Source organism: Hirundo rustica, chromosome 6, assembly GCF_015227805.2.
Source record: "Hirundo rustica isolate bHirRus1 chromosome 6, bHirRus1.pri.v3, whole genome shotgun sequence".
NCBI classification, from domain to species: Eukaryota; Metazoa; Chordata; class Aves; order Passeriformes; family Hirundinidae; genus Hirundo; species Hirundo rustica.
This window is the reverse complement of record NC_053455.1, coordinates 17,878,441-17,904,604: the sequence shown is the minus strand read 5'-3', so window position 1 is coordinate 17,904,604 and position 26,164 is coordinate 17,878,441. Positions and strand designations below refer to the sequence as shown.

At 36.8% G+C, this 26,164-nt stretch overlaps 1 protein-coding gene across 2 annotated transcripts in view; it reads left to right on the top strand.

Annotated features, from left to right (window-relative positions):
- The window catches only part of SPATA7 (spermatogenesis associated 7), a 34,234-nt gene that overhangs the window by 4,025 nt on the left and 4,045 nt on the right, over positions 1 to 26,164 (top strand). The window contains exons 1-9 of one of the 2 annotated variants that reach the window (XM_040067897.2): positions 1,339 to 1,360; positions 2,228 to 2,346; positions 6,181 to 6,249; positions 6,918 to 7,010; positions 7,893 to 7,940; positions 16,133 to 16,266; positions 22,948 to 23,417; positions 24,443 to 24,509; positions 25,363 to 25,433. In XM_040067897.2, coding sequence (XP_039923831.1) covers positions 2,283 to 2,346; positions 6,181 to 6,249; positions 6,918 to 7,010; positions 7,893 to 7,940; positions 16,133 to 16,266; positions 22,948 to 23,417; positions 24,443 to 24,509; positions 25,363 to 25,433 — 1,016 coding nt within the window. In that variant the 5' untranslated portion in view covers positions 1,339 to 1,360; positions 2,228 to 2,282. Of the gene's footprint in view, positions 1 to 1,338; positions 1,361 to 2,227; positions 2,347 to 6,180; positions 6,250 to 6,917; positions 7,011 to 7,892; positions 7,941 to 16,132; positions 16,267 to 22,947; positions 23,418 to 24,442; positions 24,510 to 25,362; positions 25,434 to 26,164 lie in introns of those variants that run through there. The other variant, XM_040067898.2, reaches the window with a different exon arrangement.

Below are 26,164 nucleotides of genomic sequence, written 5' to 3'. Positions count from 1 at the left end.
TCAGGTAGTTGTAGCAAACTGACATAAATTCATTTGCTTTTGGCTGCAGTTCATATCACAAAATGTGCTACTGACCCACACAGCTGTTTGTTTCTTCCTTTGGAGTATGAATAGAGCAATAGCTTGCATCCAAAACTTCTAGCTGAAACCTCTAGAAAAATTTTAACAAATGTTTTTCAGGAGTTATTTAATCAGATATGACTCAAGGCTACTGTACTATTTCATTAGATTCCTTAAATTTTTCAGAGGAAGGTTTGGTCCTTGAAACTGAAATACAATTTTGGTTGCATGATTTTAATTTACACAGAATGCTGTAAGATTATTTATTCTAAAGGTCTAAGAGACCTAACTCTTAGGCATTGAGAGTATGTGTAGAGAAGAGCTTTTGTGTAATCCAGCATAGTAAGTGTATAAATAGCACTCATCTAATTAATGGCTTAGGAGGTTATGTATAGTGCTTGTCAGGGGGTGTATCATTTACATATTTTGCCTCTGACATAAATGATCCCATGCAAAATTCAGATGGAACATTTGGGACTTTATTTCAAAATTGGAATAGTGTGATTTCCTGGGTATCTATTCATTGAGTTTTGCTTCAGGAAAGTTAGATAATAATGACTATTCTTTCTGCTGGTGAATTCTAGTATTTATTAACAAATCTTAAATGTGATTCTTTTAAAGATGAAACTTTATACTCCCAGGATTGATAAGAGTTTTGTTAGCAGTGAAACTAGAAAGGGGTCCAAGAGGCATCTTTTTCGCTTGCATGAACAGGAAAGAAAATACAAGTGTGATTATGATATGCTTGTTTTGCCTCACTGTTACTTTCAAATAAAATGGAGTACTATCTGCATTCAGTAAGTGGCTAAATCTAAAGCCCTGTTTGAAGGTCTTTCATGAAGGCATAGGTGCTACAGAAAAGTAGCAGAGACTTGCCATGTTTTCACCTGTGTTCCTCATCTAAAGGAGTCTGTAGGTGGGTCACTGCTCTCTGCTGGCCTTTCCATCTATCCAGTTCTGCATCTATTTGCCAACTTCATCCGTCTGTGAGTAAGATCTGAGAGCATTAGTATTACCAGTGGCTGGGTAGGAGAAAACTCAACAAATTAATGCACATTTTTTAGAGAAACTCACTCTGTTCTGTGTTCATTCCCAGATATGTAAGTTGAGGGTGAGAACTAGGCAGCCAAGGATAAGCAACCAGAGAAGCTTAAACTAGATGAGCAATTGTAGTTCCTATAGCACCTTGTCAGCCACAGCTGAGTAGTAGGGGGTGTTTGAGGGGAGGAATGACCACAGGTAGGGAAGAGGCAGCAAACTGGGGGCATTGAAAGGAGTTATGAGAGGATAGTACAAAGATGTAAGCTACATGAATAGGAGAGCTGGACTCATATAGTAGTACTACTAATAGAATATGGGGATGTTTTTTAAGTATATCATGCTAATATTAAGGGAAAATAGTTAAAAATAGAAAAAAATAGTTTATTATTTAAATAAATTTTAAATCCAATGTGGATTTTTGTAACTAGGTTAATCATTTAATGTTCTTGAGCTATCATTCTTTACTCTGTGTGTTTCTGTATTGTATTCATATATACAATAATTTCTGTAGAATAAAAAATTAACGGATACTCTGGTTTGAAAATTCTCCTAGTACCAAAAGGAGAGGAACATGTATTTCATGTTGTAATTTAATTCCTTTAAGTATGACCTTGTCAGACATATTAGATAAGATGCTTAAACGAGTTTCCATCGCTGCTCGAAGTCATTTAGGATTTCACAGAGATTATTTAAACCAGTTTTGTTCTTTCCTCAGCATGTGTACAGCATTAGTGATGTACTGTACTGTTATTTGTATAGAGTTAGAAGAGTTAATTCATAGTAGGAAGGCCATGGAAATAAGGGTAGAATAAGGGTGATAGTGATAGACAGCCTTAACTTGTATGAAATTCACAGCACAAACCTTCTGCCTGTTGTTGCCTGAATTAGCCACTTGTACAAAGGTGTCTCTTTAACTGTTTCTGGTTTAGAGCATTGAGATATTAGAGAAGACAAAAGGGGAAAAAAGAGTTGGCAGTGAAAGAAGCAAGAATACCAAACCTTTATAAATCAGCAGATTTATAGTGGCTAGAGTGTTTGCAAAGCATTCGTCAGCTTGGGTCCTCATCAGGCTCAGAGGGATCAAATGCCCAAGTCTCACGCAAATGACGCAGTTCTATTCAGTTAGAGACAGAGGTGCTTTCTACATTGCCAGCTGAGAGGAGGCCACTGTAGAGCTAGGAATGCAAGAGTCCTGGAGCCACCAAAACCCCAAACCCCTGCACAGAAGGGTCAGAATTGACACTGGTAAGCATATTCTTCTGGAACAGCTGGGGAGGCCTGAGGTCTAAATCCACCTGGGGCTGAGGGTTGTTTGAACCCAGGCTAAGGTGTGGGAGCTGCCCTTTGGAAATGATAGTGTTCACAGATAGTTCTCTGTACAGTTAAGATTTCATGTTTGTAATGCTAGGTTTAAATGTCTATATCCAATATCCCACCAAAGGTCTCTCTATTTTATGGATTATCTTTTAAGTAGCAATTCTTGATGGGTAAGGGTAGCGTGATTGAATTATTTATTTAATTTCTATTTGCTATGACTGAAGTACATGCTTGTTATAAAAATAGTAAGTCTAATACTTGTGTTTAAAATCTTTTCTGGGAGAACGTGGTAATGAAAGACTGGGCTTCTTTCCAGTACATATTCGTGTTCCAAATCTGAAATGACTTTGTAGAAAAATCATTTCTATAAATTCTGCATGTCTACTAACAACCAGGAAACAAATTAAACCACCAATTTCTATGATTTTTAATGCTGTAAAATCAGAAATTAAGATAGGATGCATTTTAAATTAGAATAAAAATTTAATTTAAACAAAATATCTTTTAATTCTCTTTGGAATAATGTAGTTATTACTTACATTTGATACCAGCGGGAAAAAATTTAGAGAAAGCTTTTTTGATTTTGTCTTCATTGTTGCTTAGTGTCATAGAAGGAGCTAAAACATCAAATAAATTTTTAGAAGTATTTAATTTGTTTGCTCTCTGTACTTTAGGAGAACACTCAGTGGGAAAATCCTGATTTTATATTCAGTGTGGACTGTCCAATTACATCTATAAGGAAATATACGTTTAGATCAGATAGTTACATGTGTCATATATCAAAGATATTTTTGTAGTTAACCCCCCATTGTTTGGTTTATATTTGACTAACTGTAAATTACTGAAAAGCCCACCTTCTCCTTTAAAATTCTCTTCACATATCTAAGCCTTCAGTTTGTTTCTGCTGTTGTGCAAATAACTGTGAAAACACAGCCTGAATCCAAATAAATACCTGTTCAAGTCAAAAGACAACCTGAAATCATAGTTGTGAAACTTTTGACCATTAGCACTTTCTACCTTCAGTAATGTAGAAAGAGGCTGCACATATCAAATTCTTCTGTTTATTCTCTGACATTAGCATCATGCTTCTTCATTATGAGTGATTTCTGTCCCGTCTATATGCCCATAGTCAAAACAGAAGGCACAGAAATATTTTTTATTTCTTCCGACTGACGCTTTTTGACAGTTTTTCTTGCCTATGAAATACTGATGCCGACTTCTTTTTTCCTCCCTTCTTCCCCACAAGCCGGATACAAATTAATTGTAAAGGACAAAACCAGCAGACAGCAGTTTTTCCGGCAGAATTTCCACTGTGCCATCTGCTGGTGCTGCAAAGCAAGTGAACATTATAAAGCCCGATCTTCCTGCAGTGCTGAGCATTTGTGTCCCCAGCTGAAGACAGTAAAGGCAACAGGTTTCTGAACATCCCTGATGGTGTTTAACGCAGGACAAAGTCATTTAGCTTAGTAGAAGAGAATCAATTGTAGACAGAACAGTGTCTGTTTTTTTGAAGTGATCATGCTTGCCTTTCTAGGATTCTGTCACATAAGGGTGAGTTAGAGGTGGTACTGTAAGCATTTACCACAATACCACCGGTGCTTCCCTCTGGAATTATAGCCAAACTCTGAAGCACAGAAAAAAAGTGTATTTAGGTTATTTGAGCAATTGTGAATGAAACACTTCTGATTGTTAGTTATCTGCCGTAATCCAGATTGCAGATGTATATGCATGCAGGTTTTTATCATTAGAGAAAATTCTATCAACTGAAATTTGTAATGTAGCCTTCAGGTCCTCCCAAGGACTTGCATTCTTCCAACGCCTGCGTATTGTAAATTCCAGAAGTCATGGGTTTCAGGGTGAACCCAGCTAGACTGTGAATACCACTGGTATGTAATAGTGTATGGTAGACAAATATAATATTTTAACAGGAAATAAAGGGTTTTATTGGCAAAAGTTTGCAGTCGTTGTGGAAACATTCTGAATCTAATAAATTCTTGCTGTATGTTTGGAATTTTAATATTTGAAAAATAATTTATTGTTTGTCCGTATGTGTGCTTAAATCACAAACAGAGATAAGGAAGAATTGTACCATGAGGGGAATATGCCATTTGAAGTTGATACAGATGAGCAGGAATGTTGTCCTTTGGCTTTAAAGATAACAGTGTAAAGTTAAAACAATTGCAGAATAGTGTTGAAAAAATCTCCAATAGCATTTTCTTCTTTTTTTTTTCCTTTGTCCATTTTCAACTGCTGATCTGGCAACTTCACAGCTAAAGGAGTGGGAACTCTGTTATTGCAAACGCCACAGCTAATACTGTAAATCCACAGAAGCCTGTACTATATAAAGGCTGGCTTTTCAAAGTTATTCAAGATTGCCCTGGTATTTTTTGTACTTTGTAAGAAAGGATGTTCAATCTGTTGATCCATATTTAGTGTCATTTCTCAACAGGGTAAAATTATTTTCTTTTTTTTTTCTTAAGATACTTTTTATGGCCTCCTCTACTAGCCTAGCCTTTCAAAATTTAGTACAGTATGGCTTTTTTATAAGGCCTTAGGAGAAATAATGGTAAAACATTGTTAAATGAATGATTTGCTTTGCTGCAATCTCTACTAATTAGTATTGAAGACACTGTGTTAACCATCTTGTGCAACATGCTGTTGAAATTAAAAACAAAGCTATATACTATAGTAGTTATATATGTAATTTCAGTAGTACTTTAACAGTCATTATATAAAAGTGGGAAATGAAAAAGAAGCCCTGGACAGCCAGGTGCTGGGCATACAGGAGATAAACTATGAGAGGTGGGATGAAGAGCTTTCACCATGTGTGGCATGGCTGTCATCGTGGCTTCCTGCACCCCCTAGTCAGTTTGTAATGGTGTCAACCCAGCTAGGGTCACTGGGAAGAGATTCCCTCTCATATTGGGTACTTCCAGTGTGCTTCTTCATGGGATGAAAGGGGGAAAGCTGGAGGTCAGCCGGAGCAGTAGAGCAGTCAAGTCAACCCACCACCTTCATAGTGGTTGTAGACTCTTGACCTGCAGTTGAGAAGTATGGTGGGAATGGGAAGACCATGTGGACCTTGATAGTCAATAGTAATAAATTTGTAGAACTTGGCCATACAGTTTCAGAATTAATGTTAAGCATTGTTGGTATATTTACCCTGTTAAAAAAAGTCTAATTTGTTTTGGTTTACATTTTATATACCTTGGATGCCTTAAAGCAGCGCTCTGTATACACTAATATTTGTGGTCCTAGCATATCTCCTGTTCAAATTTGTTCTAAAAGTCCTGCAGATTCTTAATTAATTCTTAATAAGTTTTAAACCTTAGGTTGCAAGACAGCAACCAGTAGTTTTCAAAGAGGAGGTGCAGTTCTTTTAATCCACATTCTTTCATTTTTCAGAACAGCTGGTTTAGTTGTTTAAGTTTTGTCGACATCTCCTCTATCTCTTATGGAGTTCCCAGTCTCTCAAAGTGCTCTGCACGGGGACTTTGGAACAAATTGGAGGTTAGCATAAAAACAGAATTGTGGCTGTATCTCTGTACTGTTTAATGACCAGTGTAAAGTTCAGACTAAAGTCTTCTAATGGTCTGTTCTATTTAGCTCAGTTCAGTGATTATAAAATGATTGAATAAGATTTCGAAAAAGATCCATTAGAACTCTTCATGCATTCTTTGGAGAAAGATTTTATCTTGTCTGTAAAAATATGTGTGTGGATTTTTCTCTAACTTTTGGGTTTTGTTTGATATTTTCTTAAAGTGCATGAATGCTCAGCTCTTGTTCCCAGATGTGGTCCATGTAAAGGACACTTAAGTACTAAGAGTAATGGTAAGTAATGTGTACTTTTATAAGAATGTTGACCTGTTTCCTTTCATGTGAATTCATTGATTTTATGCTTAAAATGTTGTTATTAAAACTTTTGAATGAGCTTATTTGGAGAAGTTTAATGGTACTTACATTTAGTATGTGTTAGTGAAAATATTTTCAAGGAGTAAGTTCTGCCTTGAGTGTACAAGCCTTGCCTTTGCTGGCTACAAATTGGTAGCAAGATCAACAAATATATAAAGATGTCCCATCTTTATTAGCTGTAATATAAATATATATATGTTTACCCTGAGGTTAAACATGTCCCTTTAGAGTCAGTAGTTTACATGGGCTAGTGTATGTTTCTGGCCCATACCGACACCTCAGATACTTTTTTTTTTTTAAAAGAACATAGAGGGAAGAAACAGGAAGTTTCCACATTAACATTTTCATAGTACAATTTCAGCCACTTTTGCTGCTATTTATTGAATTAATGGCTCATTGGGGAAAGAAAATGAGACAGAATGATTTCATGTGATAGTAACTGGTAAAAAAAAATACTGCATTTGAGCAAAGAAGTTAAACGGACAGTGTTTTAAAGTTTGTGACTTTGAATTGCAGTTCATAACTGTTTAAAATTTTAGTATTTTTTGCTTGCCTTTCTAATGTTCAAATGTATTTTAATCTTACAGCTTTCTGCGTTGACTCCTGTCGAAATCTAACTAGCCAATACCTGATTAGAGATCACATGGTGTTTCATTATAACAGAATTCTTTCAGCCAAAGGTAAAAATGTACATGAAGAATGAACTGTCTCCCCCTATGTTTAGCTCAATCTCTCAGAATAGGCTCATACCAAGAAGGAAGGAACTGGATTGTAGGGTTTACTATTCTCCCTGTTTCTTAGCCAAATGTGTCAGCAAGAAGATGTGGCTGCTACTTAATACTTTTGTATTATTGAGATGGGAGGTTTTGTATGAAAACATTTTCCTTAAGTGTTACCAAAGATCCTGCCTTAATTTTTGTGCTGTATTGGCTTCATTCTGCTTTTGATGAAATAATGAATTATGAAATAATATGCTGAATGGAAAGTCATAGTGATAGTCATAACAGCAAACATACAGAAATTATTTTAGAAATGAAGGCAGAACATATCTAGTTAAACTCAGATCACCATGTCTTTTTTTAAATTATTTTTTTATTTTAATTTCAAAAACATCATTATCTTTTGTTCATCTTGCAATGAATAGTGATAGTGAGTTCTAGGGACTGTGAAAATTGCCCTGTGTGTTTGCAAATGAGAAAATCATGTTACTGACAGAGTCCATCCTCACAAATACAATACTCACAATATTACCTCTCATGTAACATACTCACTGTCCTCAGGTATCCAGGTAAATGCCATCAGAACAAAATGTACAGAAACATCTTGAAAGGAATCTTCATTTAAGTGATGATTCTTCCTTTAAATATGTGTTTTACCCAGACAGCTTTATTGCTCAAATCCTGTGACCACATTAGTATCAAACTAATACTTCAAGTACACAGTAACTAGCATGTTTTAAAATAGTCTTTGTTCTCTGTTGGTTTATTTCTACATTTTTCTAGCTATCACATATACTAAGTATATACTGAATCACTCACATTTGGTGTTTTTCTTATTTTCAGCAGCTGTAGACTGTTCAGTGCCTAAAAGTAGGTTGACCTGCATCAAATGTAAGTATTTGTTAAATGTTGATTCTGCAAATGCTCCTGTAAAACTATCTTAGCAAAAGAGCCAGTGAAGAGTAACAATAGCATATAAACCTTAATTGGGCATTTCATGTGTCTGCTTGTTTATTCAGCTTTCACATCCTTCTTCAGCTACTTGTAGATGCATTTGATCTGCGTGGAATGGAATGCTGGAGAGATGGATCTGGGCTGTCAGTGATTAGTTGTGCTTAGCATGACTTGTCATTTGTCAATGGCAAAAGTGTCCCAACTGCAAGAAATAGCATAATCATAAGTATCTGGTACAGATGCATAGACAAAAATCCTGGGCCTTTCTGAATAAAAGCCTTTGAGGATTTCTCTCACTGCTCTATGTATGCATGTAACATTTTGGGGTTTTTTTCTGACTTGCTTTCCTTTATATGCTGTTCCATCTGACTGAGATTCCTTCACAAACAGCTAAGAAACTCTGCCATTTAGGCTGAAAGTTTTGCAGTTATCAAAGAGCTAATTCCATAGGAAACACCGACTTTCAAATTCATCATTATTTGTTTCCCCGACTTCAAGGTATTTAAAGTTAAGACTACCCAGGCATATCTTGTTCAGTTTCTGCAGTATCCTTATAACTTGTAGGTTTTTAGAATGAAATTAAAAATTACTTCCATTTTATTTCGTAACTAAAATTACAGTGGTTGCATGTTTTTTCCTGCACTTCTATGCATTGTTCATCAAGAAATGCAGATTTCTGTACTGTGATAATTGTGTCATGTTCAGGTGTTAAGCTCAGTGCAAGGTACCATTTGTAGAGTTTCTGGTAAAGCACTGGAGAATCATTTTTCATCCTCTGTCATTTTGCGAAACAGATTATGTGGAGATGACACGCAGTAGCTCAGGCAGTAAGATTGTTGAAAATGTGCTGAGGAAAAAAAGTAATGGAAAAGGGGTTTTAGAGTTCCTTCAAAACAATTTCTTCTTTCATGCTTAAGATGAGACACATGATTTGTCCAGGCACAATTTTAACTTCCATATAGTTGAATATCAGTAGTATCTCTATAGTGTCACTGAGGATGAGGGGTTTGCACCTTTATTCTCACAGTAGTTCTCTGCCTGTCATTGCTTCAACTGAAGCATATTACTACTTTTTTCTCTTTGTGGTCTTTGTCTTACTAGTTAATGCATTCCAAATAAAGTTTCTGTTCCCCCTCTATTTCAAGATTTAGGCAGGGGGGTAAATTTAGTTTAAAACTATAAGATTTATTAATAGCTTAAAGTTACAAAAAAGAATTCCTGCAGATAGTGTTAAAAACACATCTGAAAATGTGCTTCCTGTACTGCTAGAAGAGCAGGTGAGTATTTCCCTTTGGGGTTGTTGCCATGAATCAGTCATTAGCATTTAAGAATTAAACATGATACTGTAGTCGGCATTCTCCCTGGCCAACTGAATATGTTCTGTCCTTAAAGTGGATTTAGCCTCCACTGTTCTTTTCCTGGTAATTTAGCTGGCAGCAAAGCAGTCAAGGTGCCATGCCCCTGGGCTAGCAGTGAGCATGTTCCTGTGTATTAGATCAGGCTTACTGACTTAAAATAGTTGTTAAAATGTGAAACTTCTTGAAATGTGAAACTTCTATGTTCAGAATTAGTCCAAGCATGTTGATTGATACCAGTGGCCATTAGAAGTCTGTGGTTATGAAACTTGTGCCAGAAAACTTGACAAAGGCTATGCCAAGTACGACAGCTGCTGCTGCACATGCCTGGTTTTTAACAGTACTAACTTTTCAACCCATATGTTTAGAGGATTTTCCACAAGGCATATTGATAGTACAGCATGAACCCAGTGATTAGTGTGCTTAGGAATGCAGGTCTCTTTGATTCTGGGACAGGGGAGGAAGAAGAAGGAAAATAAATATTCTGAGAAATTACCCAATATAGTTCTATTTTAGCCTGGTGGAACTTGAATTTCTGGAGAGAGGGCGGTGAGAGATGGGGAGAGGCAACAATTCAGACTGATAGTAATGTTGGTTTTCTACCCTTTAAAGGGTGTTTTCTGAAAATGAAAGTTCTAAGCAAATAATAGAAGCTCTAAATTCAAACACTCAGGTAATTCTTATGCCTGTGTTATGTCTTTGGAAAGGTGTTATAATATATTTATCATATCTGAAATTTGGTGAGCAGGAAAAGTTACAGGTAAAAAATCTTTATGAATCTACTTTTAACTGTGGTGATTTTACTTATTTTTCCCCAGAAGTTATTTACATAAAGTTTCTTCTATAATAAAAAGTGTTGGGATTTTTATGAGAGGTAATTAATTTGAGATATGCACATCAAAAATACATTTATCATAGTTGTGAAAAGACTTCAGATCATCTAGTCTGACTCATCATCATGAGTTAAGCAGACCAAACGTTCCATCCAGTTGTGCTAATATTGAATATGGTAAAAAAGGCACATAAACAAGAAAAGCCCGCAGTCTTGACTTGTAAAGGTCAAGAAATAGAGAAAACATAATTGCCTTTTGTGGATGTTTCAGTAATTATTCATCATTATTACTGAAAATGTGTCCATGATTTTTAATCTAATTTACCCAGCTTTACCATCTGTCTGCTGACAGGGAGGACTGTTGTTTTTATACAATTGCCCACCATTACTCAGGATTACAAAATAGCCATAGCACACCAGAGAACAAGAATAAAATTACGCATTCCACTTATTTTCAGCATTATCTCAGTACAGTGTGTCTAAATTGTCCTTGGGGGCTGCCCCAGTGGTACTTTGAAAAAAAAATCACCATCAAGAGCCACCCAGAAGCCCAAAGGACGTTTCTCTAGGGTGCACAAATGGAGGTTTACCTGGGCAGGCACAGATGTTTCCTTCAGGGCTGGTGCAGCACTCCACCGGTTCTGCGCAGTCACTGTTGGCAGGCTGCTGTGTTCTACATGTGACTGACAGAAGTCTGCAGGAGATGTCTGCTGGTTGAGGAGCCCATGCTGAGGAGCATCAGGATGGATTTGGGATAATTCAGTGCTTCTAGCCTCTTCTGAAATGCCTTTGAAGGATTCATATCTCACTGTTAAGCTTTATTTCCAAGTCTTAGCAATGACCAAATTTTGCCATTAGTAGCTTTGCCAAGTAGTATCAGATTTCTGAAGCACATACCCTCATATAGCTGTTACTTTGTATTTGACACAAGCAAGGCTTTACTATGAAGCCCTTAACTAATACTCTGTCACCCTTTTTTATGGTGATTCCTCCCTTTTTTGATGAAACTGTGCTACTGATACTGGATGTGAAGGAAGACTGCAAAATCATCTCTTAGAGTTATGAAAATTCAAATTTCTGTGTTAAGGAATTTAGATTTAGACTTGTAAGAAACCCGAATTTCATAGCTAATGGCAAAATTCGGTTTTCATTTGATGAGATCTCACCCCAGGTGCTTAAATCATGGTGTACTGGAAATTTGTGTAGAGCTAGGAAATGGATAGTAAAAATTCTTAGAGAGGGAAGGGCTTGCTTGCAGAAGTAATATCACCAAATGATATGCCAGACAGTTTAGTTATGGTCACTAGGCACTTCAGGCTCAGCCAAGATGATGTTTGTGTGATTTATTTAAAAAGAATTCAAAAGGGAAATAATAACTCCAAGTGTGTTATTCCAAAAATAGGTTGTATAAAAACACAATAGAGAAATCCTGAGTGTTGGATAATTCCTTTGTTCTGCAAGCTGAACTCATTTTAAATCTAATTTTATATTTCATTGTCTGCCATATCAGTTGTTTACATCAAAATTGAAATAACTTGAAGTTTAACTGCCAACTGTTTTGTGATGTGACATGTGATAAATTTAGCAATTGGAAATTCAGAGCAAAGGACGACCATTGGCATTCCAGATCGTGCTGGCTTTCTAAGTGAAGAGTTTTCAAGCTGACTAGGACTGTGATACATATGATTAGTTTGTTTCTTCCTGCTGCTGCAGACTTACAGAACAAATAATAAGCTTAAAGAGGGAGTATTCTAAAAGGGAAAGTAAGTGGTGTGATCACTGCTTTGAAGTGTGGTGTACTCTGCGAAGAGTATTTGCCTCGGTAAAAGTGACAAATTGATCAGTATTTTATAGGTATCTCTTTATGAGGACTGCTACAGTTTAACATCTGAAATTCATAGTCTTTCTTGTGCTTACTTTCACTGGCAACAAAATTAAGAGAATGGACTCAGGGAGTGGATGCAGTAACTTATGGAATCTAGGTTCACAGACTGAATTAATCTACAGAATTGATCTACAGAATCACTAAACCGTTTATATTCTAGTACATTGTCTCTTACTGTACTCTGAATCTGTAGGGTTTTGAGCACAGTAGTTAATGAGATACAATTAATTTCTAAAGCTCTAATAAGACTTTTAAAGTGACTCATTATTTGGATCTACAGAGTGTATCATTTAATTCCTAAACATTTTGTTTTCTCCTTTTAAAAAGATGAAAAGTGACCCAGTGGTTTGCTTTTTTCCATTTATTTGTCACAAGGTATTTACTATTATGTACTTTTCCCATACTTAACTCTACATATATGACATGCTCCTGGAGCAAATGTTCAAATAAAAGCTGCTTGCGGTGAAACTGTTTTAAGTATCTGTTAACAAATACAGTTTATGTTTACTTCCCACTAGTCTATGACAGTATGCCAAGGGCACTTCTTTCAAATTTAGTTCATGGACCTCACTGAAAGCAAAAGTTTTTATCTGTAATGGATTTGAAGCGGAAGGTACCTTAAGCAGTGAACAATGTTTTCAATTAAAAGCTAAATATCCCTTCTGAAACTGGATGTCTCTTGAGTGCTGGTCTCTTTCATTCTGTGATTCATATATTCACACTACAACACAAGTGGTTATGTATGACAGTTAAGTATCTTCAGCTCTTCTCAACTGCAATATTATGATTAGTGCCTCAAAGTTCCAGACAAGTTTTCTATCTGGCTGAAGTCAAAGCATAAGGCTGGATTCTCCAGTCCTTACATGGGTAAAGGATATGTGAACTAAGGAGAGGTAGGGCAGCATGCCTGTTTCTGCATTTGTGTTACTTGCTGACTGCCTCAGAGCTATCCTAACTTACCACCAGCTGTCTGTTTACATGTACATAAACTCTTCTTAAGAAGGATTTCTCTATCTCTCACTTTGCTGGTTTCAAAATTCCTAGCTTATACCACAGATCTAGCCTGAAAATTCCTAATTTGGCAATAAGATCTGTATGTTACTGGAGTTTTCTGACATTCTGTTTTGCATGTCTGTGCTGCCTTTCAGTACACAAGTGACTTTATGGTTTTTAGGAGCACACTTAGTAGATTAGCTGAGCTAAGCTCACTGTATGAGAGGTGCGAGGAAAAGACTCCACATTTCCCATGCAGGTGATGGTAGTCCCAGTGGGTCCTGACATCCCAGGATAGCCTTAGCTGGAACACTTACTGTTCTTTCATTCTTTATTCTTGGGTATAAGCCAGGCTTTGGGTGAAAACTCACAACACACAGTCCTGGAGGAGGATTTTTTAACAGCTTTGAATGCCAGTAGTAAAGGCATTCATGTATGTCAAATTTCAGAGTTTCTCCTGTAAAGAGCAGAATAAGGACAACATGAGAATTCTGTTTTGAAGTAATATTCACACTGCTTTATGCTTTGCATTTTGCCCAGACACTCCTGTTAAGCCATGGTGCTCAGGTGGAACATGCAGTTAAATGTTAAAGCTTATCTTGTCTTAGACAAAGACACTTTTCACTTTTACAAATGCATAAGAAACTCTGTCATTTAGACTGAAAGTTTTTCAGTCTAAAAAACCCACTTTTCACCTAAGCATCTGAATGTAAGGAATTTGCTGTTTCAAACACCTACTTGCCCTTACCCATACTTCTGTATGATTTGCATTTTTGCTTTGTAGGGCTCTCATTCGCACATTGTTTCTCTAGATATTTGTTCAATCAGCCATCACCCTTTTACCTGAGCAGTAGGCAGGATGTGAGTTTTTATAGCCTCCATGCGTGGCACATACAGACACACTGTATTGGCCCACCATAAGTAATTATTTATCTCAAACATATAAAATGTCTGACCTGTAGCTAATTTTTGAGTGCTTCTCTGTAACTTTTGAGACAAACACAATTAAAAGTAATAGTAATTTAGAACAGACACAGTAACTCAGTATAGAAAGAAAAACATCCGGTTTTAATTATTTAATGGTACAGTATATTTTGTTATTCTGTTACTATGTATATTTTTAATTCAAAGTTGTATAATGTAGCATTTGTTAGCTTCAGCTAATATTTTCCAATTTAAGCAATTAAAGTCATTTAAGCAGTCTCATATTGGAAGTACTCTAATCTAATAGCATATGATGGATAAAGCAACAGCCGTAAAAGAAATTACTCTCTGTTTTACATATCAGTTGTAAGAATTAAAAGAAGGAGAAAGAGGGATTTTCCTGAGCAATGAGAGCAAAGATTTCACATCTGAAAGATTAAATTCTATCTTGAAAGGGGACTAAAATGTTTAATGCAATGAATACACTTACTTAAGTATTTCCTGGAGATTAACTTATATGTAGGGTATATGTACACAGATGAATGCGTTTTAAACATTGATTAAACATCCTCAGATTGCTCTAGGTCTCAGCTGTGTAGAAGAATGTACCACACCAATCCCTGAAGTTTTTTACATTTCATGCATTAAATATAGTAGTGCATGTGCAGATTGGGGTCTCCCAGAGTATGATATAAATATATTATGAAACCAGAGAAGAAATCTCAAAGGCCTTTGTGTGTCTCTATCAAACAAATGATTCATACACTTGGATATGTGTTAAGTGAGTGTGGAAATTTTCATTTGGTATACAGACTTCAAAAGTGTATTTGCTTTTTTTTTTTTTACCCCTACTTGGAAATTAAATTATTAACTTTTTCATCAGCCTCACTTTGATTTTTCAGCTTTGTGAACTTCAAGTATTTTGTCTAGTCTGGGCCCCTCACTTCAAGGAAGACACCAAGGTGCTGGAGTGTATCCAGAGAAGGGCAACAAGGCTGGTGAGGGGTCTGGAGCATAAGTCCTGTGAGGAATGTCTGAGGGAGCTGGGGTTGTTTAGCCTGGAGAAAAAGAGGCTCAGAGGAAACCTTATCACTCTCTACAACTGCCTGAAAGGAGGGTGTAGCCGGGTGATGGTCAGCCTCTTCTGCCAGGCAACCAGCGACAGGACAAGAGGACACAGTCTTAAGCCGTGCCAGGGGAGATTTAGTTTGGACTTCAGGAAGAATTTCTTCATGGAAAGGGTTGTCAAGTATAGGAATGGCCTGCCCAGGAATGTGGTGGAAGTGTTTTAGAAACAACTCAATATGGAACTTGGTGCTGTGGTTTAGTTGGTGAGGTGGTGATTGGTCAGAGGCTGGATGTGCTGTTGGAGGTTTTTTCCAACCTAAATGATTTTGTGTTTCATCTGTGAAATGTGGTTGCTCACAATATGCAAAACATTGGACTGTATTATGTAAGATTTAGGTGACTGATGGCAAAGTCGTACACAGGAAATTTACCTGTCTTTTAGGCTTCTTTATCTGATGACGTAGATACCTGACTGAACTTTTCTCACTGCAGATGTGGTCTTGGACTGCAGACCAGTGTGGACTGACAAAAATCCCCTGCTCCAATCTGACAGTAGCCCTCTCAGAACTGGCCTTAATTTCTTTTGTGTTCTTGACAAAAGCTTACTTGTTCTACCCTGGATTTCTGTATTTAGGAGGATCCATATTGTAAGCATGGATTTTTTTACACAACAGATTTGTTAATAATCAACACAGGGTTTTTTCTGAAATACTGGATGAGAGTACAGTCAAAGGAGTTCTAGCTGTAAAAAACTGATAGAAAACTTGTAACCTTTTGAACAAAAGGCTCCATTAGCAATACTGATCTTGGAAGTCCTGTATGCTGATGTTTATTGTGAGGTAAGACAATTTCAGGAAAGTTAAGGCACAACTTCAGCTACCAGCATACTCTGGTTATAATTTTTCTTCTAAGTGTAGACATAAATTTTATAACTGCTGTGTGTTGGAAGTGGAATGTATCTCAATAGTCTGACTTTACTGAGCAACTGGAAACCACTACAATGTTTTCAAATCACTTAGGGAAAGAAAGCATATTTCAGTTTGGCTCTGACCAACCTTGTCTCTCCCCTAAGTTGCAGACCAGCAAAGAAGAGAGAAACTGAAAAAGAAGATATCCAAGTGTGAAGAGAAAATGAGTGTGTGTGAAGCTGTCCCTCAATCCAGTTCAGGAGACGATGGAAGGCTGCTGCCATCCACTTTTAGAAAGGTATGTATTTAAATTCTGTTTAGTAGGTCCTGTCATATACTTGCCTCCAAAGTAACAGCTGATCACTGCTGTGCAGCAGTGAGGGCTGGCATCTTTGAAGCAGCAGAAAGGAGACAAGGGTCTTCCTGGCATGTGCCCAACACTGAATGCATGTCTTGATCTTCTGACAAGATGTCAGGTATCTGGATGAAAAGTGCTTGCAGTAAATACAAGCTCTAATTACCCTTGAATTCTCTTGCTTTCACCTCAGCTGAAATTCCTGTCCTCTGCCACTCTACAGCTTTGTACCATTTCCTAAGGCAGAACTCTGTTACCGCTACCCTTCCAAGCAGAAGAATCAGGAATCTTCCATTTTTTTTCCTAATGAAAATTCCTAGTTGATAATACATTTTGTATCTAACAGTATACTAAATCATTCACTTGCATTTCTTGAAAGCAGAAATAGTGCTTAGAGAAAAATATGCCAATCTGTATGTGCATATTCTGCTTATGTGCATAGGCTCACTTAGTTTGGCCAACATTTAATCCGAATATGTGGTGTGTATTTCTAACTAATACATAAATAGCCCAATAAATTCCATCGTTGTTCGTCACTCTAAATGAGTAATTGCAGCTTAAAACAGGATAATGGTTTAACTCTGTGATTCTAACAGCATAAGTTCCATACATTGTTTAAAGATCTGTAAACCAGGTAGCACCATCAGTTTATTTCTGTGTGACTGATTTTTTTAGCAGGCAGCCTGAGTTTGACCTTATTGCAGTGCAGAGAAATAATGCTTTGAAATTCAATACATGGCTCTTAGTTATGGATGAAAGCACAGGCATGAATAAGTAAAAGGAGGAAATGTGATACTTAAAATCTAAATTTTATTTTTTATTAATACCACTTTTGTCCTTCTATGTTATTGTTTGCAAACTTGGGGCAGGCAAAGTTCCTTAAATTGTTTCATTGCAAACCCAAGTAACATGTCTCTAATTAACTCCCAGCTTTAATATAAAAGCACGCACTATAGCAAAGTACGGCTTTTTTCCTTTGTTTTTCAAAATAAGATTTTCTAAAATTCTACCTGAATGGAGCTGGGCATGAGTAAGATCTCTGATTTGAACAGCACTTAGTATTTCATATCTTGCGTTCAAGTAATCATATTGATAGGCATTTCTGGCTACTAATGAGTTTTTTTAAATAAATCAATCAATGCCAAAAGTCAGTTGAAGGAAGGCTGCTTCACAGGCGGTTAAATTTGTTCTTCTAAGCATTTGAAGTATGCCATTGCCTTGAAATTTCAAGATCCCTTTCAGCCTGTTTTTTGAGATTTTTTTTTTTTTCTGAGGAATGAAAGTTGTGGCCATCTGCTTGTGCATTTGAAGTATAGATTGGGAAACATCATTAACTGGTTCTAGTCTCTTGTTAATTTTGTATGCAACACATATGTGGCTGTGTGAAATGCCTACTCAAATGCTTTATATTTAAAGATTTATTATTCTCCTATGATAACAGCAGTCTGAACATGTATTGTGCTCAGAACTTAAATTAGTTCTGTCATAATGGGAGATGTCAATGACTAAATAAAGCAGAAGAACCTTCTGAGCATCAAACAAAGTTGTTTTCATTAGGAATGTTCAGATTCCCTTTCGGGCTTCCTTTCAATCACCTCTTGTGCTGATTGATTGAATTTGTGCACACTCAGTAAAACCCTTATTAATAACATTACAGCATTTGATAAAAGTACAAACCTGCCACATAAGAGAATTTATACCCACACACACACACATGCACAAAATTAAAGAGTGTACCAGGAACATAGTTTTGAACAATAATGATACCAGGATACAAACTGAATATATTCATGGAACGTCCAATTTGTTCACATATTTGTATGAATTTTCTCTAAAGGCAGCTTGTCACTTCCTATAGGAGACCTTTGCTCTGTCCAAGCAGCAGAGAGCAGGTGCTTAGCTGACTTAGAGCAATATTTAAATGGCTTTCCCAAGTTAAAAGAATCATACACTCATTTATTGCAAATTTGCAGCTTCTGTATCCAGACAGTGCAGTTCATAAAGCATCTCTTTGATCTCATTTTATAATGGTAGATGAACTATGCTATTGGAAGACCTTTTCATACAAGAACAAGTCAATTTCAAGATTAAATTAATCTTACTGTAATTTCAGTGACTCTAGTGAGATCTGCCTTGGACCTTCTATGTGAAAAAGTATTTAGCAACGTTTCTTTTCAAAATTTTGTTTTTATAAGGCAGCTGATACTTTAGTGGCTTTTGAGCTGGGAAACTAAACTTCTTGTAGAAGGTAAAAGTAACTTAGAGAAATCTGGATTCTTTCTCTGTGTTACTACTTTTGCCCATCGGAGGACAGCAGTATGCTTTGATCTCTTTTTATTGAATTTTCTCTTCCACAGAGTCCAGGAAGATTCAGAGGTCCTCTCTCTACATGCTTGCTGCAAAGTACTGTTCAGTTTACCCCAGTTTTGTGACTAATAAAATTGAAGGATAAATACATACTTTATGAAACTTTTTAAAGGAATTGCTGAAATGTATAATTAAATAGATTTGTATCTTCAAAATCAGATTATACTTGGTTGAATCAATAGAATAGAAACATATGTTGATAAGCAAGATAAAAGCCAAGATTTTTTATTCCAAATTACATTAATTGTAGTTCTTGGTAGTTCTAATAGCTAAAGCTCAGATACTATTGGATTGTATTTTAATAAATGTGCTATTCGTAGGGATGTTTTTGTCTTGTTTCCTACTTAGACATCTGATATTTTTATAGAAAACAGACTAGAACAGAAAGTGAGCATACTTGCTTACAGTTTACTTGCAACACAGGATAATTTTCTGAAAGTTCAAAAGAGACAAACTGCAGACAAACAGCATTCTCTGACACTCCTTACAATCTTTTGGAGTGACAGAGGTCCTTGTTCATGATGCTGTTTCTTTGTCTACTTGGAGTGTACTTCTCCCTGTTTGAGTAGTAAAGTTTTGCCTAAGGAAAAGGGCTTTAAAATACATTCTTTTCTCAGTTTTTGAATGAGTGCATCTCACAGCTGACACAGATGCAGCTTTGGATTGCAATTCTCTCTAGTCACTAGCGAGCTACTTGGGCTGTTCTACTTACGAAATATTTGAGAAGGAGAAGAAGGTAACTGCCCTAAGCTTCCTCATATATAAGGGGTGCTTAAATTTAGGATATTGCCATGCCAGCCTTGTGGCTTTGTCTTGTTTTGGATCATCTCAACTGCTTCTGAGCAAAACATGTCATTTTCATGAGGTGTAGATAAATAATTGGCTAATAGAACTTCATATCTTTTCTAAATAATTATTTTGCAGGGAACCAGTCCTCATATGCTCACAATCCAATTTAAATTGCAGCTCAATGAACTGATTTAGTCACGGAGAGTAAAGCGTTTACAAGAATTAAGCTGTTTATAATATACACTGAAGGGTATGGAATTAGCTTTTATCTGTATTAGGTGGATGCTGAAACTTTCCAGTCTTATCTGTTTTCTGTAGTGCTGAGCTACCACTGCAACGACTTTATATGCAAACAATCTCACTGGTAAGCCTCATTATTCTGCTTGCTAACACAGGCATTTGTTTGGCATTCTAACTGCATGTTATCAGTTCAGCATTTAATTATGCTTTAGTTGTAAAATGCAGTTGACTTACATGAGACAGCACCAAGAAGAGCTTATTTTGTCTCAGCTAACTAAAAAAACCTCTTCGCATTAGGGACCAGCAACTCTGAATATTTTGGGGTACTGGAATAGTTTAGATAGGTCTTACTGATGTGAGAGAAAATTGTTGTGAAGGAAATATATGGTATGACAGTAGTGTGATCTGTGACTTAATTTTCAATATAAAATACCTGAATTTTTAATATTCCTCTAAATAGCATTTACTGCATGCTACAAAATGTATATTCATCATAATTGAGCTTTAATTTAAAGTATTGCATTTGAAAGAAAAAAGAATGAAATAGTGTAGATTCTAAACAATGACAGTAGCAGTGTTATGAGAAAATGGAGCATATATACAAGAGTCTATTGCTTGGAGTTTTTAAGAACAACTTTTTTCGGGTTGAATGGTAGAATACAAAATCTGTATATATTTACAAGCTATACTACCAATTCCATAGGTTAACATACTACACTATGTCTTCCTGGTTTACTAGTAACATATACTATCTATTTGTAGGTTAGAACATCATGAATTTTCAATAAATGTGTAAAGATTTCCAATTTTGGACATTGGGGTTTCTTTTCTCTTCATGCCCAACCCAGCAGGAGACTTCAGAAGTCTCAGGACAAGTATTGATTATCTTGCAGAATCCCCACAGGCACTTTCTTTTGTAGTTGTTTTTGTGACTTCTTTTGGCATTCAGTCCATTGTCACTGCCTGGTGGGGAAAGTCACACATCCAGCCTTCAATTCACATCTTAATCAACTGATTATTTTTAAAAAGTGCTCTTAAGGATTTTTGATCAGGCAATGAAGCCCCCTTGGAAATGCACTGGATCTCTGTTTCAGTGTCACTCTCTCAAAGTAGTTTCCATATAGCTTAGCTGTGAAATCGGGATAGGCTGCCTGGTGAATCTGTGCATCTTCTCAACTGGCATTATGGTTGTATGTGATAAATAAATGCATGTCACAGCATAAGTCATACCATACTGTACCCACTCTTTCTCAGGCTTCCCATAGGGCACACGTTCCTTCAGTAACTTCAGTAATGTAATGCTTCTGCTTAACAGTTTTTACTCTTTGATAAAAGTATAATAGAGATGGATGAAACACATACAGAAATCATCTTCCTTTTCTTCCTTTAGTCACTGCAGAGCTTATGGTCTATACTGGTGTTGCCTTATTTTCCTGTTCTTTGTTCTGGTGGTGGAGGTACATGAACAAGTTAATTTCTGTGTTAGCCTATCTGAACTAAATTTCAAGTTTGTTAAATATCTCAAATGGCCTTAGAAATTGAATTTTCTTCTTAGGAAACACCTCTACTTGTATACATTCTCTTAAAATCTTACAGCACTTCGTTGCTGATGATGTGGACCTATATGAACTGCTCTAGTGTTAGGATGATGCCCTAAGTTTTAGCTTTCATGTTTTCAGATTCTGTGCTGCCTAGGGGTGCAGTTCTGAGCCTCATATTAAGGGCCAGTGAGCTCTCTTCACAGAGCAGGTAGACAAAACAAATCCTTTTCCTGCTGAAGACCAAGGACAGCTTTCAGGCCCAAGAGCTTAAACAACGGTGGACTGAAGGGAGGAGCAAGGATGAGACCTCACAACCTGAAGCTGTAATTAGACAATTAAACCCTAATATGCAAATGGACCAGATCTGAGATCTCGTGACTGGTCGTCCATTTGTGACCATTCTTAGTCCACCCTGGGTGTAGCCCTGGTCGGGCTCCCATCCTGCCCGAGGTGGATCCTAGAGGCCTTTCAATAAATACCTACTTTATTCTCTAGCCCTGTCCAGTCTCTGTTTCAGGTCAGCCTTCCCAAGGCATCAAAGAAAGTATGATAGTAATTTTAGAAAGCTAGCTGTTGCTTTTGAATTGGGTTTCCTCAGTTATAATTCAGCTGTTATTTTGCCTTACTGATTGCATGGTACAGCAGTGAGATTTTCCAGAATAACACTATCCTCAGCTTGTCTCCCTCACTGTTGCACTGTAAGCACTGTCTCTGGGAGTTGTGGTGTTAAATAGTTTGAGTACACACAGTGGGAGTCATCTCTTCTGCATCATCTAGTTCTGCGTAACAGAACTTGAATTTCATAAATAGTTAAATGTGTGGATGCAATAAATTGCTTTATACAAAGTTTTGTTTGCTGATAGGCTTCTGGTTTAATCTTCCAGTTATGCAGTGTTCCTGCCCATGGGGATTGTAAAATATCATACATAATTTTCACTGATTGACAGAATATTCAGTAGGTGGCTGTATCCTAGGTAGAAAAAGAACATACAATAGCTGTTTTTGTAAAGTGTTTCACACACTTTGTAAAGCAAATTTACGAGTATGCATACCCTGTCCAGGTATTTATGCTTTGATATTGCAAATTTTTCAAAACTCTCTCTATGACTGAAATAAAATTTCTATTTAATTGTTCTTTCTAATTTAACAAAACAAACAAACAAATTATCAAACCAACCAAAAACTCCATCTTAAAATGTCACTTGAATTTAGTTCTATCTTATTTGTCTTTGCCACAGTGTCATAATACAATTCAGGAATAATCTTGAGTTTTTAAGCATGGGATAATTATGAATAATGTCTACCTTAGCTTGTCCAAGTGGTATGAACAGAGTGGTATATCCAGATAAAATAATTTGCCTCAGTGCAATGATTTCTTGACTTGTAAAAATTTATTGATCAAACTCTTGGTTTGATGTAGCCATCAATATTCTGTAACAGAGCACCAGTATTTTGCTACTGGAGCAAACCATTTGCTTATTTCTTATTGCACATCTCTTATTTCCAGTGGCTAGGTTTTATAATCTGTTGTCACTGAGGCTGCTGTGAAACCAGTTTGTTTTTACAAAAATTGAAAGCTTTTACGCAGAAATTACCTCCAAGTCAGTAACCGTAACAGCTGGGAGTACCATCATAAGCAAAGCAGGTAACTTCCAATGCAATCAAATGTTGTTTTATTTTTTCCTAGAGTTTCTTGGAAGTAGAAGACAATCCCTACCCCTGTGCTGGGCAGGCACAGTACCTATCATGGGCACCATCTCCTCATGGCGAGCATTGCTTGGTTCACTCCAGTCCCGTAAAACACACCAGGAAATGTTCTTGGAATACATCCAGGATATATCATTCAAACTCAAATGTCTGCCTGTCAAGGCCAAGTAAACACTGTGCATTGTCACACAGTCACTCCACCGAGAGTGTCGTGAGCGTTGGTTGTTCCAAGAGGCGTCAAGGAAGCAACCCCAGAGAGAGCTGCGGGGATCTTCTAGAGCGGCACTCTGAATGCTTCACTAAGGTCCGAAAACCTTTTACTCCACGCACCTTAATATCAGATGCTAAACCTTTCCTGTCAGAGTACAGGTATTACACTCCTGCTCGAAGGAAGAAGAAAAATCGCCACAGGCACTGTGTGGAAGCTCAAACACAGACGGATGTGATCAGGTACAGAGATTGAAACTTTATGCTGAAACTCTGGAATCTATATGTTATCACAGCAGTATCTTCATAACAGCAAGATGTTTTGCTCTCATTACATTTGTATAAATCCAGAATAATTATTCTGATGTTATTCCAGATACACCTTAGCAAAAGCTAGAACAGAATCTGATTTTCCTTTTTTCACTGGCATATTTTGCTGTCTTCTTTCTGGAACAACCTGTTTAATCTATACAGATTGGGTATGAAGTGCCAATAAATTCAAATTGTGGAATCTCACATCTGCTGGTAATAATCATTCCCTCTCTCTTCCCTATGCTCTCCGATGTATGGTTCTGGCTTGTAAAGAACTAACCATATAAGCATGCAAGTAGTTCCCCACTATTGCCCCTGTAGTCTCGTACTTTCCAGTCTGTTAATTAATACATTATGCAAACACTCTTTTTTAACACTTGAATGCAGCTCTTCATTTTTATCACTTGAATTTAAATACATTCAGATATACCCCATATAAAATACTTTCAACAAAATTAGTGTTCTTCTCTTGCACTGAACTTATTAGCAAATTGAACGGTTCTGATTTAGTTTTGTTTCTACTGATACTACTTGTAAAGAGAAGTCTTTTCCCTTTTGTGTCCTCCATGCCTACATGTCCAACTCCAGTTTTGTCATAGAATAGATTAGGGATTTCCTAGGACTGGAATTATGATAGCTTTGGCTTCGTATTGCCAAATACGTATTGTTGACTTTCTGGCTGTAGGTCGTCTATTTTCCTGGTGCACTTCTAATTTTAGGATGATCTCCATTCTTAATTCTGAACAATTATTTTGAAAAATTTAGTTATCCTCAGATAATATGCAGCTAAATGATTAATTGGGATCATCTGTGTATCTGGCTGAAATTTTCTGAACTGTTCAGTTCTACATTCTGTTCAGGCCAATGAGACATTTCCACAGTGGCACTGGTATTCTCATCCTGCATATTTCAAAAGGAATCTACTTGGAAATCTAATACCTCTCTCAATTTTGTAGCTTTCCATCTGCAGACAAAGTATATGTGAGAAAAGTTACGAGTGAACAGCAGACAATCACATCAGAGGTAATGATGCATCTATCAGTCATCTGGGTACTCTTCCCATACCTGCCACCATCACTGTGGGGTAATAACTTCATCACTACCACAGCCGTGAACAGCTGATTTAAGTGTTCTTCTCTCTATTGCCATGACGTGACTTAGTTCCACAGAGGAGAGAGAATTTCAGAACATTGAGTAGAAACTATAAGAAAAAACACTGAGGCACAGGAAGAAATCTCTTTAATTTTTTTTTATTGTTTCTGTAAGTGCAATATCAAATATCTGCTAAGGTCATAGATAATTGTGTGATCGGGATACGCAAAGCAATCACACGGAGACAAGAAATTTCGCAGGGCAGAGCTGTTCCTCCAAGAGAGCCCCAAGGCTGAGCCAAGGTCAAAAGCCCCTCTGCCTGTTTATTTCTTACTTTTTATACATTTGTGGGTCTGGCTGTGGATTGGCTTCTGGAGTTTTCACCTCCCAGCTGAATGGCCAGACCAACTGTCAGTTACAATTGTTTTCAGGTTAGAAATATGCAAACAAAGGACAGTGAATGAAAAACAAAGGATTTGTTTATGTTACACGTATGAGAAAAAGCAGAAACTGCTCCTAATATTGTACAGTAGCTAAAAGGTCTGACTCCATTTTATGAACAATCAAAAGGCTTTAAAAAATTCAGAAAAACCAGGGTGACATAATTGGTATATGATTTTCCAGCAGAAGAAGGTGTCCCTTTTGTCCATTTACCCAGAGTTTCTCAGAAAAGACATGGAATTTCTAGGGCTGCTTAATCACAGAGAGTTATTAGATTCATTTTAATGGTAAAATCTGTTGCGTATTTGCACTGATAATAAAGATTTTTATTTCTGTGTTGTAGGCTGAAGATAAAAGATGTACTTGCGATGAGCCTGAGGGAGGAATAGATGGTTTTCAATGCTCCAAGCAAAGGTGCCTGATTTACAGCAGGAGGAAATATTTGAAATGTTCCTTTTTATACAGCCGGTCCTTAGGCCATAAGTCTTCACTAGCATTTCTCTTTATAAGTCTTCTTCTCAAAGGACTTTCGTTGGGTTTTTTTATATCAATGGCCTTTCCCAACTGCAAAATTCATTATTTTCTTGTGATAAGTTCCACTGGGAAGCAAATTAAGAAAGAGAGCTCTGAAATATATGGGTATTTTTGTCAGAATTGAGTGATTACACATCAATACAGTTGTTAGTTCTGTACATCTGAGCTCACAGACTATATAGTACTATAACTAAACACTGCATTGCAGGAGCATTTCCCACATCTTTTTCTTGTGAGATTGCTACAATGCAAGAGCAGTGTTGGAAATCAGACCGGAACCCAAGGGCTCTGAGCTGATTGTCCTCATTGCTGACCTAAGTGTCATGCATGACTCTCTGATTTGCTCTCTGGCCTTTTCATACAAAGGCATTTTTATCTGAGGAAAAAAAAAATGTACTCTGAGTTAAAAAAGCATTCTTATGGATAACAGAGATTGAATAGCATCTGAAGTAGCACCAAGGTCTTCTAAGCACTGCATCAAGTCAGGCTGGGTAATACTCTCGAACCATAGTCCCTCAGGTTTTAGTGCTAGCAGGTGATTTTGCTGCTGGAGCAGGGTTTAGGGGGGTTATGGTGGTTTTTTTAGAAAAGGAAATACTATAATGGCACTC